General features: G+C 43.6%; 2 protein-coding genes across 4 annotated transcripts in view; one reads left to right on the plus strand and one right to left on the minus strand.

Annotated features, from left to right (window-relative positions):
* SCT (secretin) overlaps window positions 1–17,371 on the plus strand; it is a 98,338-nt gene that overhangs the window by 16,983 nt on the left and 63,984 nt on the right. The window lies entirely within an intron of this gene.
* On the minus strand, window positions 1,475–17,259 carry LOC142107970 (interferon regulatory factor 3-like). 2 transcript variants are annotated; one of them, XM_075191647.1, is made up of 10 exons: window positions 17,119–17,259; window positions 14,242–14,415; window positions 12,775–12,955; window positions 11,999–12,084; window positions 11,818–11,878; window positions 10,160–10,339; window positions 7,901–7,978; window positions 5,189–5,557; window positions 3,886–4,004; window positions 1,475–2,500 (listed from the first exon to the last, which is right to left on the minus strand). In XM_075191647.1, exons 2-10 carry the CDS (start codon window positions 14,404–14,406, stop codon window positions 2,342–2,344), a joined length of 1,398 nt encoding a protein of 465 aa, XP_075047748.1. In that variant the 5' UTR covers window positions 14,407–14,415; window positions 17,119–17,259; the 3' UTR covers window positions 1,475–2,341. The 2 variants fall into 2 exon arrangements, with proteins under 2 accessions (XP_075047748.1, XP_075047747.1); XM_075191646.1 differs by having other exon boundaries at window positions 7,901–7,981; window positions 17,119–17,258.

Here is a 17,371-nt window from a genome sequence, read left to right on the forward strand (position 1 = left end):
AGTCATTAGCTGCTTGTCTTTAACGCATAGTTGCCTACTCTCCTGGAATGTCCGGGAGACTCCCGCATTTCTGGGAGACCTCCTGGGAGAGCAGGGTAACCTCCCAGTTCTCGCCCCCACAATAGATAAGTAGTGGGTGGGGGGGGGGGGCTTAATGCCGCAAATATCATGCCCCGCACCCTGCTGTAATTGGCCAAATTTTTGACAATCGTTTAGGGGGCAGGGCCAAATGATGCGATTCATCAAGCCCCGCCCCCACACGCCCACCTCCCCCAGGATCTCCTTGAAGCCAACGAGGAGAAGTTGGTAAGTATGTGTATATATTTAAGTTTTAGATGCTATTTAATTTGATTTATTGTATACACATTATTGTCATTATTATTATAATTAACCCAAAGTCATATCAGGCAGGTTCTTTCTAACTGTTGTTACCTAAATTACTTAAAACTCCTAAAAGGTGCCGTCTACCAACACATGCCACATACATTACTTTCACGTGTCCAACCAGCGTTAAGTGGGCGCAAGAGGGCCAACACTAAACCCGGTATCCTCACATTTGGTGGTAGATAGTGGGATCACTCATTCCCGGGCAGTGTAGGATTGGCCCACTGGGGAAATCCCTGATGGGCCCTAATGTTGGAAAGGTGCAGGGCCCACAGCTCGGTCTGTGTTATTGTGTCGTGGCATCACTAGATCATGTGACGTCCAGTGCTTGAAAGCTATGACAGGTTGATGTGAAACCCATAGACCACTTTCGGTTGAATGGACATAACCGGATGAGGGACTGCCGTGTTTTCGTGGAAGGCAAGGTATGGAGATTGACAGGAGAGAGATTCCCGACCATGGCCTTATCTGTGTGGAGTTTGTATGTTCTCCCCGTGTTTGCGTGGGTTTCCTCCAGGTGCTCCGGTTTCCTCCCACACTCCAAAAACATACTGGTAGGTTAATTGGCTGCTATCAAAGTGACCCTAATCCCTCTCTGTCTGTATGTGTGTGTTAGTGAATTTAGACTATAAGCTCTATTGGGGCAGGGACTGATGTGAGTGTGTTCTCTGTACAGCGCTGCTGAATTAGTGGCGCTATAAAAATAAAAAAATGATGATGATGATGATGATGAGAGCTGTCAGGGGCCGAACATGCCCAGTCAAAACAATAGCTAGGGGGAAACACATGTTCCATCATGTGACTTCTACAACGCTTAAAATAAACTGCTGCTCCTCATAGTGCCAAAGTACTAAAACAACGATCTTGCCTTTTATAATACCAGTCCTTGGGTTTTCCACTGATTACATTTACACAAATACTCCGAGCTGAGGCCTTTCTGAGGCATCTAAAATTGCCCAAACCCCTCCCCACACCTCAGCCTTTAAATAAAAAAAATATTTTTCCTACTGTTTTGGGACAGTATTAACTTATGTTTATTTGTTTTTAATATCACATTAACTTTTTAAAAACAAAATATTCATACACAGGGCAATGTAAATATTATTGTTTTAATGTATTGCTGTATTAAACAGAGGCACAAAAATACAATATTTATTTGGTTTTACATGTTTCATTAATTTTTGAATTTGCAATATTCAGAAAAGTGCAAATTAAACATTTTTAACAACCGTATAATTCGTAAAGAAACAAAAGTGGACATACATATCACTACGTGTACAGAAACCACACCACATGTACTCTCAGATAATCTCGCATCAATGGAACGTCATTGGCCTTTCATAGACAATAAAAATCAGTAAATCCTCCCACCAACATCACATCACCTTACTTTGGTCCCCTCTATACTAAATCTTGTAAATGACCCTTAGAAATTTGCTTACAACTGAGTACGTATTATAGGACAAGCTGGTTAAGAATCTAAATACCTTCTGAAAAACTTATTTTCAGATATTATGGAATGTCTTTAATATATATAATTATTATTCCACCAGAAGGAACATAGGGTACAAAAAAGCAATTTGCACCCCCGTCAATTCATCAATTGGGAGAGAGATCATTTTTATATATATATATATATATATATATATTTACTGTACGGACTTTCCTTTTAACCATAGCTCCCAACAGTTTTGGCAGGACGTCCCGATGTGCAGTCTGAAAAGGGGTGGGGCTTAATTGGAAAGTGGGTGAGACTTGACCAAATATGCCCATTTGTGGGCGGAGTTTTGGCACCACTGGCCGGAGTTTGGGCAGGGCGGGGCTTATTTTGCTTCGCTTTCGGGGTTCTATATGTTGGGATCTATGTTTTAACAAACATTGTTGGCCACATTTGAGGAGCCTATATCTGGTCGATGTAAGCGTTTTGGGAATGGGGCGATGAGCAGCCACTAATTATCTAGGACCAGTCCATCATTTCAATATCTTTCAGAAATGACAACAGGTCACTGCCTGACATAGAGTCAGATATTTCCAGATTGACGTCACTATGGATCAGTGAGGACGCTCCCGCGCTGTAACTCATCTCATGAAGCAGGGCCATGACCACTGGCGTGATCTAGGGAGGAAACACAATCATATCTGTCACGTGCATTGCAAAGAAGCTGTGAAATGAATCATACAAGGTGGGATATGAAATAAACATATGGGCCTGATTCATTAAGGACCATAAATGCCGTATTTTGCCTAAAATTGCTCTGGCAATGCTCAGAAACGGACTATACGCCAGTAAACAAGAATGCAATTCATCTTAAAACGCAAAGGGCACTCCTAAATGCCTATGATGTCAAGCGCGGAATTAAGAAGGGAAGAGGTGTATGGACGTAGTCAATGTACTGTAAGCCAGTAAGGGCGTGCCAAGGTTGAGCGTTTGCACATCCGTCCAATCCAAGCTCAGAGGCAGCACAGTGGCTCAGTGGTCAGCACTTCTGCCTTACAGCACTGGGGTCATGAGTTCAATTCCCGACCATGGCCTTATCTGTGAGGAGTTTGTATGTTCTCCCCGTGTTTGCGTATGTTTTCTCCGGGTGCTCCGGTTTCCTCCCACACTCCAAAAACATACTGGTAGGTTAACTGACTGCTAACAAAATTGACCATATTCTGTCTATATGTCTGTGTGTGTGTGTGTGTGTGTGTGTGTGTGTTAGGGAATTTAGACTGTAAGCCCCAATAGGGCAGGGACTGATGTGAGTGAGTTCTCTGTACAGCGCTGCGGAATCAGTGGCGCTATATAAATAAATGGTGATGATGATCTCTGAGGTTCGTGATTTTCAGCCGTATCACTTGCACCAGCTACAGGTCAGGTGTAAGTGCCGACTGATAGTGATGATGGCTGTGTATACAGCTAGAACATGTGTTTGCAATCAGAAGCAACTGTAAAACTACATTTTATGTACAGGGGATATTAATTACATCCTAATAAATTTATTTCATGTTAGAAAAAATAATAATAATAAAAAACAAGACATCCTCATGTCTTTATAACTCAGGAAGAAGAGTTTATACATCATATTTACCAACTTTTTACTCTACCCCTCCGGGAGGTGGGGTATGAGGAATGCAATATTTTGCAATGGGGTTGTGGTCAAAAAGACGCGTCATGGAGGCTCCCATCTGCATTCCGTCCACTTCACTAGGAAGTGGCCAGGATGCGGGAGAATGGCCTGCTCTCTGGGAGACCTACCTGGAATTCTGCAGTCTCCCGGGAAAAACGGGAGAGTGGGCAAGTATGTTATACATACGTTTTTAAAATCTGTTCAAAGGTAAATGTTGGTGCTGCCTAAGACATATGTCTGCTTTTATATTCTACAAGGGCATCATAAAAGTGTCTTGGTTGCTATGGCCAACACTGCATTTTCCTGTGCTCCAGCGTTCATAAACTCCTTCCAGTGATTCCTCTGCACTGTGCCTCACAGCGGAGACTCTTACAGCATAATGACTCACCTGCACCATGATGCATTTCTTGTTCCACAGAACGCCGTCCGGCCATTGTTCTCCAAGACAAATCCAAATGTTATATTGTGGAGACTCTTTCCTCCTGTGTTCCAGAAATTCAATCAGTTCTGACAGGGATGAGAAATGGCAGAGTTATCTATATGTTACAGTATTTAGATCGTTGTGTTACACATGGGCCAATGCTGAGATAGGTTGGTAACTAAGTCACATGGGCCAATGCTGATATAGGTTGGTAATTTAGTCACATGGGCTAATGCTGATATAGGTTGGAGACTAAGTCACATGGGCATATGCCTATGGCAGGAGAGGTTCAGGGGCAGCATTATTTTGCACAGCATTGTTATAATTTTCTTACACGTCATACTCTAATATTTTATGATTTGCAGCTCATAAGCATTATCCAAGGCCTTAGTTTAAGCTGTATCATTCCCATGGATTTTATATAGGTTTGGCTTATACTGAGTTTGCTTTTCTCAGTACAGTCCTATGTTTTGTCAATAAAAAGGTATAAACCTCAATACTGATTATCTCACAGAGACACCTGGAGACCCTGGTTTAATGTAATTAGTGACAGAAATAATTGTTTTTACCACATCTGGCTTCCAAGATGTATTGAGAGGTGGCATTTGTTGACTGAGGAAAAGTGAAAGGTAGTTAGCAAGACATGTACATGGGGCAAATGCAGAAAGCCTAGGGGTCTTATTTGACAATCCAGGAATCAGTGGATTTTTTGCTGCACTTCAAGTTATTATCTTACTAATATAGCAAAGGGCTAACAATCGGACACGGTCCCTCCAACAACTACTGCCAGCACACCACATCCCTGAACATGCACACTTACGCCTGCTAACAGTCCTGATTTATAGTATCCTAAAGGGGCATGACCATAGCTACAATGGGTGTGGCCACATATACAACGGATGTGGCCACACCTACAATGGGCGTGGTCAGACCTACAATGGGTGTGACCACCCATACAATGTGTGTGTGTGGGGGGGGGGGGGGTCACACCAAAAATGGGCGTGGTCACGAAAAAAAAATAAATAAAAAAAATGGGCGCAGCTGCACAAAAACAGGCTACAGTTTGGACATGGCCTATTTACAGGTGTATTTACAGCTGGAGTGTGTACAATCATTGGGTGCAGTGAAGTATTAGGAAAAGCGGCATTTCCATGACTAGCTACGTCCTGCTTTAAGATGTGCGGTTATTTTATATATGTATATTTTTTGTTTGTGATTATTACTATTTATATATAAAGTAGATGAAAACGGTATAATAATAAATCAATACCTGTAACAAACTGATGCACGCTATACAAAACAGAGTAGTCGGATTTGTCTATCTGATTGGGCACGTTCGTGGTCGGTGTATCGGTCATACTCCAATAGCTCCGACAGTGGCCTGTCCTTTTGGCACAGATTAATCCGCCTCGTACTTCTACCAGCGTCCCTTGTTCCAGTTTTGACAGGAGCATGTTGACTGCCTTAACCAGCAGCTGATCTGTGACGCATGTTGCAGGCTGCGGCAAAGCCACGTGCTCTAAATAGCTGCCCGTAATTGTCTGATCTCCGGCGGTGATGTAGAATCCACGTGGGTTTTTCACAGTGGTTTTGTGAACCTGGTTTCCTCGGTAAAACATTTTGACTTCAAAATCGGTTTCTGTAGCAAAACAAGACAACAAAACATTTATACTGTAGTATAATTATTGCAGGATAGAAACAAATCATATTTGGGATAATGTACTAATCTCCAATGTGAACGCTAGCAAAATAAAAGCCAACTAACAGTACCCTGATCGTATATATACCCACATGGTCACAGTTCAATACTAAACAAGTAACAATACTACAGCACTTAAGCTATTGGCCAAGTTCAGAAAAGTTAAGCCGGGTACACACTACACGGTTTTCGTCCAATAATCGGCTCAATCAGCTGACATACGACCGCTCGTTCAAAAGTCGGGTCAGTGTGTGTAGTGACACGATGGTCCAAAGTCTGCCCAAATGGACGATTGCCGCCTCATTTGGTTGGTCGTACTGTTTAATATTTTCGTTCCAATCTCGTTTCCGCTGTGTAGTGTGTGTAAACTTCCCACCGATCCACAACAGTGAGTACGAAATTACAGTCATTGCTCACGACAACATGGCTGTAAAAAGTCGCTAAAGGGACGTCCGCTCTTCCCTTTATCGTCCTAAACAAGACTAGTGTGTATGCAGTCCATGGACCGAGCGATCGGAACATCGATCGCATGTAAAATCGCTTGGCATAAAAAGTTGGTTGAAATTTCTGTAGTGTGTACCCAGCTTTAGTAAACAATTTGTGTTGATATCACGTTTTAATTAAAGAACATTAACTCTAATATTTACAAACATTTGTTGTTATTGGTTTCGACTGCTACAGTCAAAATGTTCATAAAAGTGGGAGTGGTTATCTCCAAATTTAATTAACTCCAACTTTATGAATGCGGTGTAAAGTTTATACACCAGCGGGTTCAGTTCAGCGCGAGGGTCCGCTGAACATCGCCTTGATGTTCAGATGCGTCTATTGCCGGCTATTACGGTAAAAAAATTCTGGTCATTTTTCTGCGCACCTCTAGGGGACGTGAGGAAAATTAAGTGAAAATTTCTGTGGAAACTCAGACGCAATGTGTCCACGCGGACTGTTCAGGAGATGAATGGCGTCACCTTGCGCCGAACTGAATCCGCCCCAAAGAGTTAACACTATTATCCGAATTCACAAAAGTGACTATAGTTAAAAAAAAACAAAAAACAAGCAGCTGTTGATACTATTTTGAACAAATTTCTGATGAACAAACTATTAAAATAGGCTTAACACAGCTTTTTAGTGCGTCGTATTTGTTGGTTTTCTTAAAGGAAATTTTTATGAGTAGTTTAAGGGAAAAAAGTTATTGTACCTGTAGCACTGGGGAATGTATAGGTTAGACATCATTTAAGTTGTCCCTTTATGCTAACTATGAGCAAACTCAGGTGAGGGTCTGTTACCTCTCTGATATTTCTGATAATTTTCAGACCTGACCACACCCTCGATGACATCATACCCTGCTACCAATGACATATCTCCCTTGCCACTAGGCCACGCCCCCAGGTTTTTTGTGTTTGAGATGACTCTCACCACTAAACTCTGACCACTGACAATGCAAAGCATTTGAAGCCCCAGAATTCCGTGCATGTGAGCTGACGATCTAGGGCTCCAATATTAAATTCTACTCAGGAGGGAACTTTAGCCCCTGGGTGGAGCAGCCTGATAAGCTAGGTGAGGCGAAGGAGAGGTGAGTTGGTCCCTCTGTAGAAAAATTGTGGGGGGGGGGGAGTGGGGCTCACTAATCCAAAATCTATAAATAAAAACAGCAGCATACACCCTTCACTGTAATAGCTGATTGTTACGGATTCAGAAGGGTATTATCTATAGTCATTGTTAACAAAGGATTCACAAATAACAACCGTCAACGTAAAACAATATGTCCCATGCTAAGTACATATGTAGGATTCACAAATGAATGTTACGCGAGTCATGAATACGTTACTCAGGTCATTTTTTAGACCACACCTGGCCAATCTGTGGCTCTACGGGTATTTGTGAAACTACAAGCCCCAGAATGCTTTGCCACTAGATAGTTAGCCGATAGATGGCAGAGCATGTGGAACTTGTAGTTCCACAATACCTGGAGAGACACAGGATGGCCAGGCCAGAGCTAGACAAATATTTAGATCACAATTAAGACCACTTTGTGACATTCAGGCATATTTTTTTCAGCAGTGACTTAAGTTCAGAAAAGTTGTCTGCGGTATGTATGAAATGAATTATACAACTACATTTTAAGATAGTATTTGAAGACAAAAAGAACACAATTTATGTGACTATAGGTACGTTGTCTTTGTCACTCTAGCTAGATATAAAATCTATGTTCTTTAGTTTTATGCTAGTGAAGAATGCATTTATTCTAAGCTACTTAACAATTGTTAATGATGCGAAGATTCTCACCAAACGCGTTGTTGGCGAAATGCGTAAGTATCCGTTGTTTCAGATTCCCAGGTTCCTGGGCAGGTTGTGGTTGAACTACTGCTGTAATATATGAACAAAGGGTGAGATTAGAAGAATTTGTGAACACATTGTATCTCAGAAAAAGTGATCATTGTTACAGACCTTCATGTATTTTCTAGCAATAGTCATCTGCCTGGAATTACTATTCAGAAGAAGCAACACACAGCCGCTTTCAAATTGAGATATGAAATATTTTTAATAACTCATGTATTGTTTTCATATCAAAAAAATAAAATAAAAAATAAAAAGTGATTGTGAATGTGGGGGATGGGAAGGAGAGAAACTTCTTCCGAATAAGAATCATCAGGTTCCTCATTATCAGTGCCTATCAGGAATAAAATGCAACAGTATTTATGTACATTAAATTTCCCAACCATTATGGGCATCACCACCACCATCCAGCCTCGTTACTCCTGGTCCCAATGCCTAGTGAAATTTAGGTAGAGGACCCTTTACCTGTTACCATATGCGGTGGAATGATTAGCACTATCAGCCCAAGGGCTAGATTTACTACACTGCGGCTTTGAAATAGTGGAGATGTTGCCTATAGCAACCAATAAGATTCTAGCTGTCATTTATTTAGTGCACTCTACAAAATGACAGCTAGAATCTGATTGGTTGCTATAGGCAACATCTCCACTTTTTCAAACCCGCAGTTTAGTAAATATACCCCTAGGTGTTCAGTTATCTTCTGACCACAATAACAGCCCGCAGTGAGCAGGAGACACCTGACCACTTGGGCCAAAGATCTGAATTACTGAATGTCGTAGAATTTGGCCACCTATATGTATGTGTGCTGGCAGGATCACCTGTTGTGTTACCAGCCGAAGCACGGCTTGCTTGAGTTACAATGCCCATTATGCTTTATATTGTTACTGAAATATATGTAATTGCTTCCACTAAATAGAATACATTTGACTTTAACCATTGATAACTTAGCAGAGGTTGCTGTAGCTGGAATGTAAACAATTTTTTTCTAACATAGGTTGAGATTATCTGCACTATCATCATCATATTCATCATCTATTTATATAGCGCCGCTAATTCCGCTGCGCTGTACAGAGAACTCACTCACATCAGTCCCTGCCCCATTGGAGCGTACAGTCTAAATCCCCTAACATACACACACACACACACACACACAGACCGAGCGAGACTAAGGGCAATTTAATAGCAGCCAATTAACCTACCAGTATGTTTTTGGAGTGTGGGAGGAAACCGGAGCACCCGGAGGAAACCCACGCAAACACGGGGAGAACATACAAACTCCTCACAGATAAGGCCATGGTCGGGAATTGAACTCATGACCCCAGTGCTGTGAGACAGAAGTGATAACAACTGAGCCACTGTGCTGCCCTACATGCACAGCAACGTATCATATTCCATGTCAGTAGGATGACATACACCAACTCTTTTTAGGCTAGTGATTTCAAACCAGCCAATGTCAGACAAGTGTGGGTAAGAAGAGGACTTCTCCCGAAGTCTTTGGTTACAGGTAATGTTAGATACACTGGATTATCGTGCAGGGGCATAACTATAGGGGGTTCAAAGATGTGGTGGCTATGGGGCCCGGAGGTGTTGGGAGCCCTGTAGCTCACTCACCCATACTACCTGAGACCCTCACTCTGCACCATGTATACTCACCCCACCCCACCCCTCGCTCTGCTTCAACCTCTGCCCGCCAGGCCTGGGAGACAAGAACAGCATACCAAAATTTAGCTACGAGATCCGGTGATGCACTGTTCCGCCCCTGGTAAAGTGTATATCTAACCACCAGTATAAAGTACGCAGCTACTTGTTTTTATAAAGTCACCCTTTGGGTCTACTATGTCTTTTGCATTTTAAACACCCAAAAAAGTCAGTAGCCTCAAAAGTGAGTTTGTTTTGATCCCTCACTATCTGAACTTTTGCAGTTCCTAAACCAACTGTGTCCTTTCAAATAATGTCTTAAATCTGTTTTACTCTAGTCTACTACAAAAAAATGAAACATTATTTATCCTTTAGGAAATGAGGACATCGCTGCACACAGAAACTAGCAGGGGCTGGTGACTAGGGCTGCCAACATTTTTTAAAAGAAAACTACATCCTTTTAAATTTGAAGGTGTTTGCTCTACTTTGAAATCCAGAATCAGATGACCCATGACAAGAACGGAGCCAATGTATGATGAGACTGTTACTTTTCACTATATTAGAACCTACCAACTGGTATCCCACTTGATGCAGAAGGGAGGGCATCGCTGTACACAGGGTGGGTGGCATCAGAGCATACAGGATTGGGGGCAGCAACTGCGCCATCCACATAGACTTGTGGTGATGAAACAGCGTCGCTACCGATTTCGTCTATAGTGCTGTGCAAGTCTCCAAGAGAAAGGTACAACCCTGAAAGGCAATGTATAGAAATTAATCACAATGCAGAATCATTTAACAGTGGGCACCTGGCTTTCAATAGGATGTACTGACTGTGCCGTGTTCCAAAGATTATTGTATCTAGTTTCCCCAGGTTGCCAGCTTTTGGCTGGCTATCTACTGGTGAAGGATGCTGGGACTTGTAGTTTCCCAAACACATGGAGAGCCACAGGTTGGCCAGGCGTGCAGTAGTGGAACTTCTAACTGGGCTATAGCCCAGGGGCCTCGGGCATCCAGGGGGCCCTTCAAACTCCTCAGCAGCATTATTGATCGGTCGGGGGCGGGGGCGCCCCCGGCCCGATCGATGCTGCTGAGTACTGTCAGTGAAGTCCTCCGTCCCGGCGCGCTGTAGTCTGCTTACTGAGGATATCTCGCGAGAGTTAATGAACTCTCGCGAGATCTCCTCAGTAAGGAGCTTACAGCGCGCCGGGACGGAGGACTGCACTGACAGGTAAGTGCTTGGGGGGGTCCTCGCGGGGGGTGGGGGGCGGCGGACGGCTCACATTGGGGGCCTCGCGGGGAATGGAGGGCCCCTTAGCCCAGGGGCCTCCATTCCCTTAATCCGGCCCTGAGTGGAAGACGGGCCTAATATGTTTACCTGGTGCTGTTGCTCGTAGACTGCCAGGGAAGGGGTCCAGTAAGCAGGTACAGCACTATATATATAAAGGATACTAACCGGAGAGTCCTCCGCCAACAATAACATTAACCTACCAGTATATTTATGGCCTGGAAGGGAGGGGGGTGGGGACTCAAACAATCATGGTGACAACATACAAACTCCACACAGATCATGTCCTGGAATAGAACCCAGCGCTGTAATGTAGAATACTGGTATGTGGAATGAATACCGTAGAGGACTGCTTGTGGGTCATTGGCAGAGATACGGCTTTTAGAACTTTTTTTTTAGGCAGTGGGTAGTTATTGCATACTTGCCGGCTCTCCCGGAATATCCGGGAGACTCCAGGATTCCAGGTGGGAATCCCGGACTCCCGGGAGAGGACGGCAGTCTCCCGCATCTGCCCACTTCCTAGTGTAGTGGGCAGAATTAAATCCAAAATGCTGCGATTCCCAGCTCCCGAACGCCGACTGCCATAAGTTGGCAAGTATGAGTTATTGTGAGACCCGCAATTATATTTCTATGGGACCTAGTAACCCCTAGTAATGCCTCTGGCAGTTAGGTTCCTATAAATCGGGGTGCAATCAGTTTGAGTGGCGTTAGCAGGAAATCCCCCCCATGTTATCCAGCTGTGTGGCCGTACTCTAGTTTTCTGTACAATTAAAGCATGCAGGATTCTGTACACAGAAAATTATATTTCCTAACACATTTTAGCCCTCCTGAACAAAACGGAAATTAAAAAGCTTCTTGCAGGAGTATCATAGCTCACGTGTTAATAAATGACATAAGAAAAATAAAGAGCGGGGGCATAGCCTCAGCTATAACAAGTGCTTACCATCTTCACCCTGGCAATACCCTGCCAGCTCCGATTCTGCTGACACGTTTGCATGAGGAGGCTGGGCAAAAAGACAAAGATGTTTTGTTACATAAGCAATACCCTACAGCTGAATTCAAAAAACCAATGTCTATTGTTTGTGCTGTACTTTTATCTGCTTTTCAAAATCAGATATACTCACCATTGTTCCACCAGCTTGTTGGCTATTGGAGTCAGGGGGCTGTAAAGTTGGGGAGCCACTACTGCTAGCATACTGTTCTGCAGGAACTGTTGGAAAAGGAGAAGGGAATAGATGTTTTATATTGTCTTTTCCTGATAAGTAGAAAAAGAGTCACTGAGGGGTCTATTTATCAACGATTTTTCCTGTGTTAAACACCCGAAAACAACAGTTTTGGGTGTTTACCGTGAAATTACTATGTATCATTGAAGCATTGCAGCAGATATCTCAGATATCTGCTGCTTTGCATTTCCTATCGGTTTTCTGAACACTCCCCATAACAGTGTATGGGAAGTGCTCAGAACCGCTATGTATTAAAAGCTAACTAGAGAAAATCTTCTCTTTTTTTACATGTTAATGTACGTCATCTGTACGCCAACTGTTGTTCACCACTGATCCAAATCCTACTAAAAAAAATAAAACTATTCATTAAAAATACACCATCATTCCTGCTTAACCCTCCCAGGGTAACCAACTCTGAGTTAATTTTCTGTCAGTAAAAAACAAGTCAGATTTTCACCCGTTAGTAAGAAATAAAGTAGTGGTCAATAAAAATCAGCCCCCACCATGCCTTAATTTATTGTAAATGCTGTTTCTACTGAGTCCAGGGTGAAATTTAAAACCAGCATGGTCAGTAAAATTGCTAGCTGTCAGTAAAAAAAATATATATTTTCAAGCGTTAGCAAACCTGGTGCTTATTATTTTATCCCTAAACAGATCCGCCCATGAGGTGTTCTTACATGCATTGGCCCCTCGGGTGATCTGGTATATTTTGTGAGGTTCATTGGAGTCCGAGCTGAAGTCCTGGGTCATGCAGATGCCCTCTCTCGTCAGCAGAGCCGAACGGAAATTCCTTTTCCATCTTGCTGGGTCAGGTTTGTCCGTGGTGGGGTTATAGCATCCGCTGGCAATAGCCCAGGCCTAGTAATACAATAAGAAAATGATTGCAAATATGCATTTATATTTCCCTCTCTTTGTCGCATCCACCTGGAGTACTTGTCTACTTTTGATAAATCATTTCAGGGAGATTATGAAAGCATCAATTAGGCTGCTGTCCTGCCCCGCCCACGAGATGAGTCTAGCTCCACCTATGCATGTGTCCTGTCCTATCCGTGGGATGAGTCTGACTCCACCTGTGGGCGTGTCCTGCCCCACCCACGGGATGAGTCTAGCTCCACCTGTGGCTTGTCATGCCCTACTAATGGTTTAAGTCTAGCTCCACCCATGGGATGAGTCTAGCTCCTCCTGTGGGCGTGTCCTGTCCTGCTAATGGGATCAATCTAGCTCCACCCATGGGATGAGTCTAGCTCCTCCTGTGGGCGTGTCCTGCCCTGCCCATGGGATGAGTCTAGCTCCTCCTGTGGGTGTGTACTGCCCATGGGATGAGTCAAGTTCCATCTGGGGCGTGTCATGCCCTACTAATGGGATCAGTCTAGCTCCACCCATGGGATGAGTCAAGCTCCTTCTGTGGGCGTGTCCTGCCCTGCCCATGGGATAAGTCTAGCTCCTCCTGTGGGCGTGTCCTGTCCTGCTAATGGGATCAATCTAGCTCCACCCATGGGATGAGTCTAGCTCCTCCTGTGGGCATGTCCTGCCCTGGCCATGGGATGAGTCTAGCTCCTCCTGTGGGCGTGTCCTGTCCTGCTAATGCGATCAATCTAGCTCCACCCATGGGATGAGTCTAGCTCCTCCTGTGGGTATGTCCTGCCCATGGGATGAGTCAAGTTCTACCTGTGCGTGTCATGCCCTACTAATGGGATCAGTCTAGCTCCACCCATGGGATGAGTCCAGGGGTAGGCAACCTGCGGCTCTCCAGATGTTGTGAAACTACAAATCCCAGCATGCCTTGCCACCTATCTGCTGTTTATCTACTGGCAAAGCATGCTGGGACTTGTAGTTTCACAACACCTGGAGAGCCGCAGGTTGCCTACCCCTCTAGCTCCTTCTGTGGGCGTGTCCTGCCCTGCCCATGGGATAAGTCTAGCTCCTCCTGTGGGCGTGTCCTGCCCTGCCCATGGGATGAGTCTAGCTCCTCCTGTGGGTGTGTCCTGTCCTGCTAATGGGATCAGTCTAGCTCCACCCATGGGATGAGTCTGATTGGTTGCTTCCTTTTAATAAAAGTTAAATTTTGTCCAATGTGCACAGAAATAGTAAATACAAAACAAAATGTGTTAGTCCATAACCCATCTGTAACAAATAGGTTTTACCTCAAAGATTTTAAAATCTTCTAGAGATAGGTCCTGCCTCAGGGCATGCTTCCAAGGTATCCGGAATTGTGTTCGTTCGGCGTTAACCCATTGCAAACCTGGGTACCTCTGGCTGTCGATCTGAGTGATGAGCCAAGGGATAATACGAGGCCTTTGGGAGCTCATGCTTGAGGCCTGCAGAGAACAGGAAATGAAAGGGAAACAAAATATTAAATCACAGAAATATAATATTATATGAGATAATGTAAGATTTTCATATGGACACGGAATTTATCTATGATTGTCAATATCTGTAAAAAAAAAATAAAAAAATCAGGGTAGATATGGTCAATGGTGATTCCCCCAACAGTATAGGATTCGGGGAAATTAAATAAATCACAGCTGTCAAACTTGCATTCCAGCGATTGCTTCTGGCTCCCAGATTTATGAAGAAATAAGAGTTTAGCTGATTATGTATTTGTTTATTAATTTTTTATAAAGGGAAAATATGATCATGAAGAGATAGATAGAGATATATATATATATATATATATATATATATATATATACATATATATGTGACCATATGATGATGGCAACATACAAGGTGTTGGGAGAGGTGTAATTATTAATATAATGTAAGGACTGGTGTGTGTGGCATTATCATACCGTGAGGACTGGTGTGTGTGAGGTTAATACATACTTGTCAACTCTCCCGGAATGTCCAGGAGACTCCCGGATTCCGTGTGGGTCTCCCGGACTTCCAGGAGAGTATGTCAGCCTCCCACATCTGCCGCCTTCCTAGTGAAGTGGGCAGAATTAGATCCAAAATGTAGCGATTCCCTGAGAATTGCACCATTTGCCCCACCCCCCTCCCCCCCCCGCTGTAAAATGACGCATTTGCATCATTACGTCACAGGGCCAAAATTACAAAATTTTCTGAGCCCCGCCCCGCACACGCCCACCTCCCGGACGACGACTGCCATAAGTTGGCAAGTATGGGTTAATATGGTTAATATACTGTGGGGACTAGTGTATGACTGTGTAGGGTGCATATACTGTAGATGAGGAGTTAATCTGAGGGTATTTGATGTAATGTAGGATTGGTGGGGCTATAAATATACTTCATGGGCTATTAATGCAATGTGGGGTCTCTGTATTACATGTGAATGTTATTCATTTGATGTCAGGCTTAGGAATATAGGCCTGTTTATGTAATATTGAGATTGCCATTGATTTAATTTTGGGGCTAGTTGGTGTGAAATAGGTCTATTATGAAATAGGAGTGCTATTTATTTCCAGTGCTTGTTGGCGCTAATAGAGGCTTATTTATTAGACATGAGTGCTATTCATTTGATGTTGGGGATAGTCGGGGAGAAGGAGGCCAAATTATTAAACATGGGGGCTATTGATTTAGTCTTGGGGCTTCTTGTGCTTAAGAGTGTTCACTCCCTGCACGGCTATCCAGGAGGTGAATAATAATTATCTTTTTTCCTATCAGGGCCCCAACATTCCAGGATCCGGCCAGCAACTGAGCTTACGATACCGGCAGCAGTATGTAGTCAAAGCTGCAAGAACAGGTAGGAGACAGCGAAACTCTCTGACGCTTGTACAACGTTTGTGAATCCGACATCATGGCAGGGGGTGTGGTCACATTATGATGGGGCGTGATCATGTCATTAAGGGGTGTGGCCACAGCCCAGGGGCATGCCTAGTGCTTTTAAAATAGGCTGCTCTGTACTCTCCTCCCCTCCAAACACCTCCATTGCCATGCTCGCCAGTGCACGCGGTACCCGATCACCGCTGCTCTGCTATGCAGATTGGTTCTGCATGGCAGATTGGTTGGTGGGACAGTTCAGATTTTTGGGCACTGGCTGTGACACACACTGGGCCACTCAGTTGGGCTATTTACACAGGCTAAAAGTTGCCCATTTCTGTGCCACTGAATACTAGTCTGTAATACACGTTGTGACCTTTGGCCAATCAGACTAGACCTTTTATTGGGGGAGTGGGAAAAGGACCTACCATCCGGCCCAACTGCACTTCTTTGCCGGGGGGTGAGACAGGTGTTGGATCAATCTAAACGTCCCCTTAGTTTTTTTGGGCAGCATGGTGGCATAGTGGTTAGCACTTCTGCCTTACAGCACTGGGGTCATGAGTTCAATTCCCAACCATGGCCCCGTGTTTGCGTGGGTTTCCCCCAGGTGCTCCGGTTTCCTCTCACATTCCAAAAAAAAACTTACTGGTAGGTTAATTGGCTGCTAATAAATTGACCCTAGTCTGTGTGGTCCGTCTGTCTGTCCAGTCCGTCGGTCCTGTGTGTGTGTTAGGGAATTTAGACTGTAAGCCCCAATGGGGCAGGGACTGATGTGAGTGAGTTCTCTGTACAGCGCTGTGGAATTAGTGCCGCTATATAAATAAATGATGATGATGATCTAGCGCTATTAATTAATAAATGTGTTGCCACTAAATACTGGTCTGCGATACACATATTAATTTGTGATATATATTATTGCAATAGATTGGTCTGTGACAGATATATCGCCTTGTGATGACTAGTCCCACTAAAATATTGGTCTGTGATACATATGTTGCCTTGTGTTATATAATATCACTAAATACTCTTCTGTGATACTGTGTGATTATATACTGGTCTGTATATAGCAAGCTGTGATATACAGGTTGTACATTGATATCTAATGCTGCTAAATGCCAGTGTGATACATATGCTGAATTTTTATAAATAATACCACTAAATATCTAATTCTACTTTATGCCGACCTTAAAACATTCCCATTTCATCTAACATATAATTATCTGCTCATCTTCTTCCTTATTTCCCAGCTTGGTCAATTAAGTCATTCATTCATGGTCTGGGTTAATAGAAAAGCCACTCACCTAAGATAATCTAGAATGTAAGATCTTCAGATTGTCCTATTCCAAGGCTTGTACAGGAGCAGGATCATTGTGTAGAGGCTTCAAGACAGTCGCTTATATACCAGACTTTAGTTTCATTTACCAGACTTCCCCATTGTTTCCTGTTTATCCCTCCCTCTCAGCTGACAGTTCTAGACTTTCACTGTTATAGCAGGAGGACACCCTTAGGTGGCGCTAAATGCTTGTTTTAGAAAGCTACAGGGTCTGACATTTA

Source organism: Mixophyes fleayi, chromosome 11 (assembly GCF_038048845.1).
Source record: "Mixophyes fleayi isolate aMixFle1 chromosome 11, aMixFle1.hap1, whole genome shotgun sequence".
Taxonomy (NCBI): domain Eukaryota; kingdom Metazoa; phylum Chordata; class Amphibia; order Anura; family Limnodynastidae; genus Mixophyes; species Mixophyes fleayi.

Excerpts from the sequence above, each read along its gene's own strand:
- LOC142107970 (XM_075191646.1), bottom strand. The coding sequence starts at position 14,406 with ATGAGCTCCCAAAGGCCTCGTATTATCCCTTGGCTCATCACTCAGATC. Across the intron at positions 12,956-14,241 it reads AAGATTTTAAAATCTTTGAG|GCCTGGGCTATTGCCAGCGG; the intron begins GTAAAACCTATT and ends TTGTATTACTAG. Across the intron at positions 11,879-11,998 it reads AACAAGCTGGTGGAACAATG|CCTCCTCATGCAAACGTGTC; the intron begins GTGAGTATATCT and ends CTTTTTGCCCAG.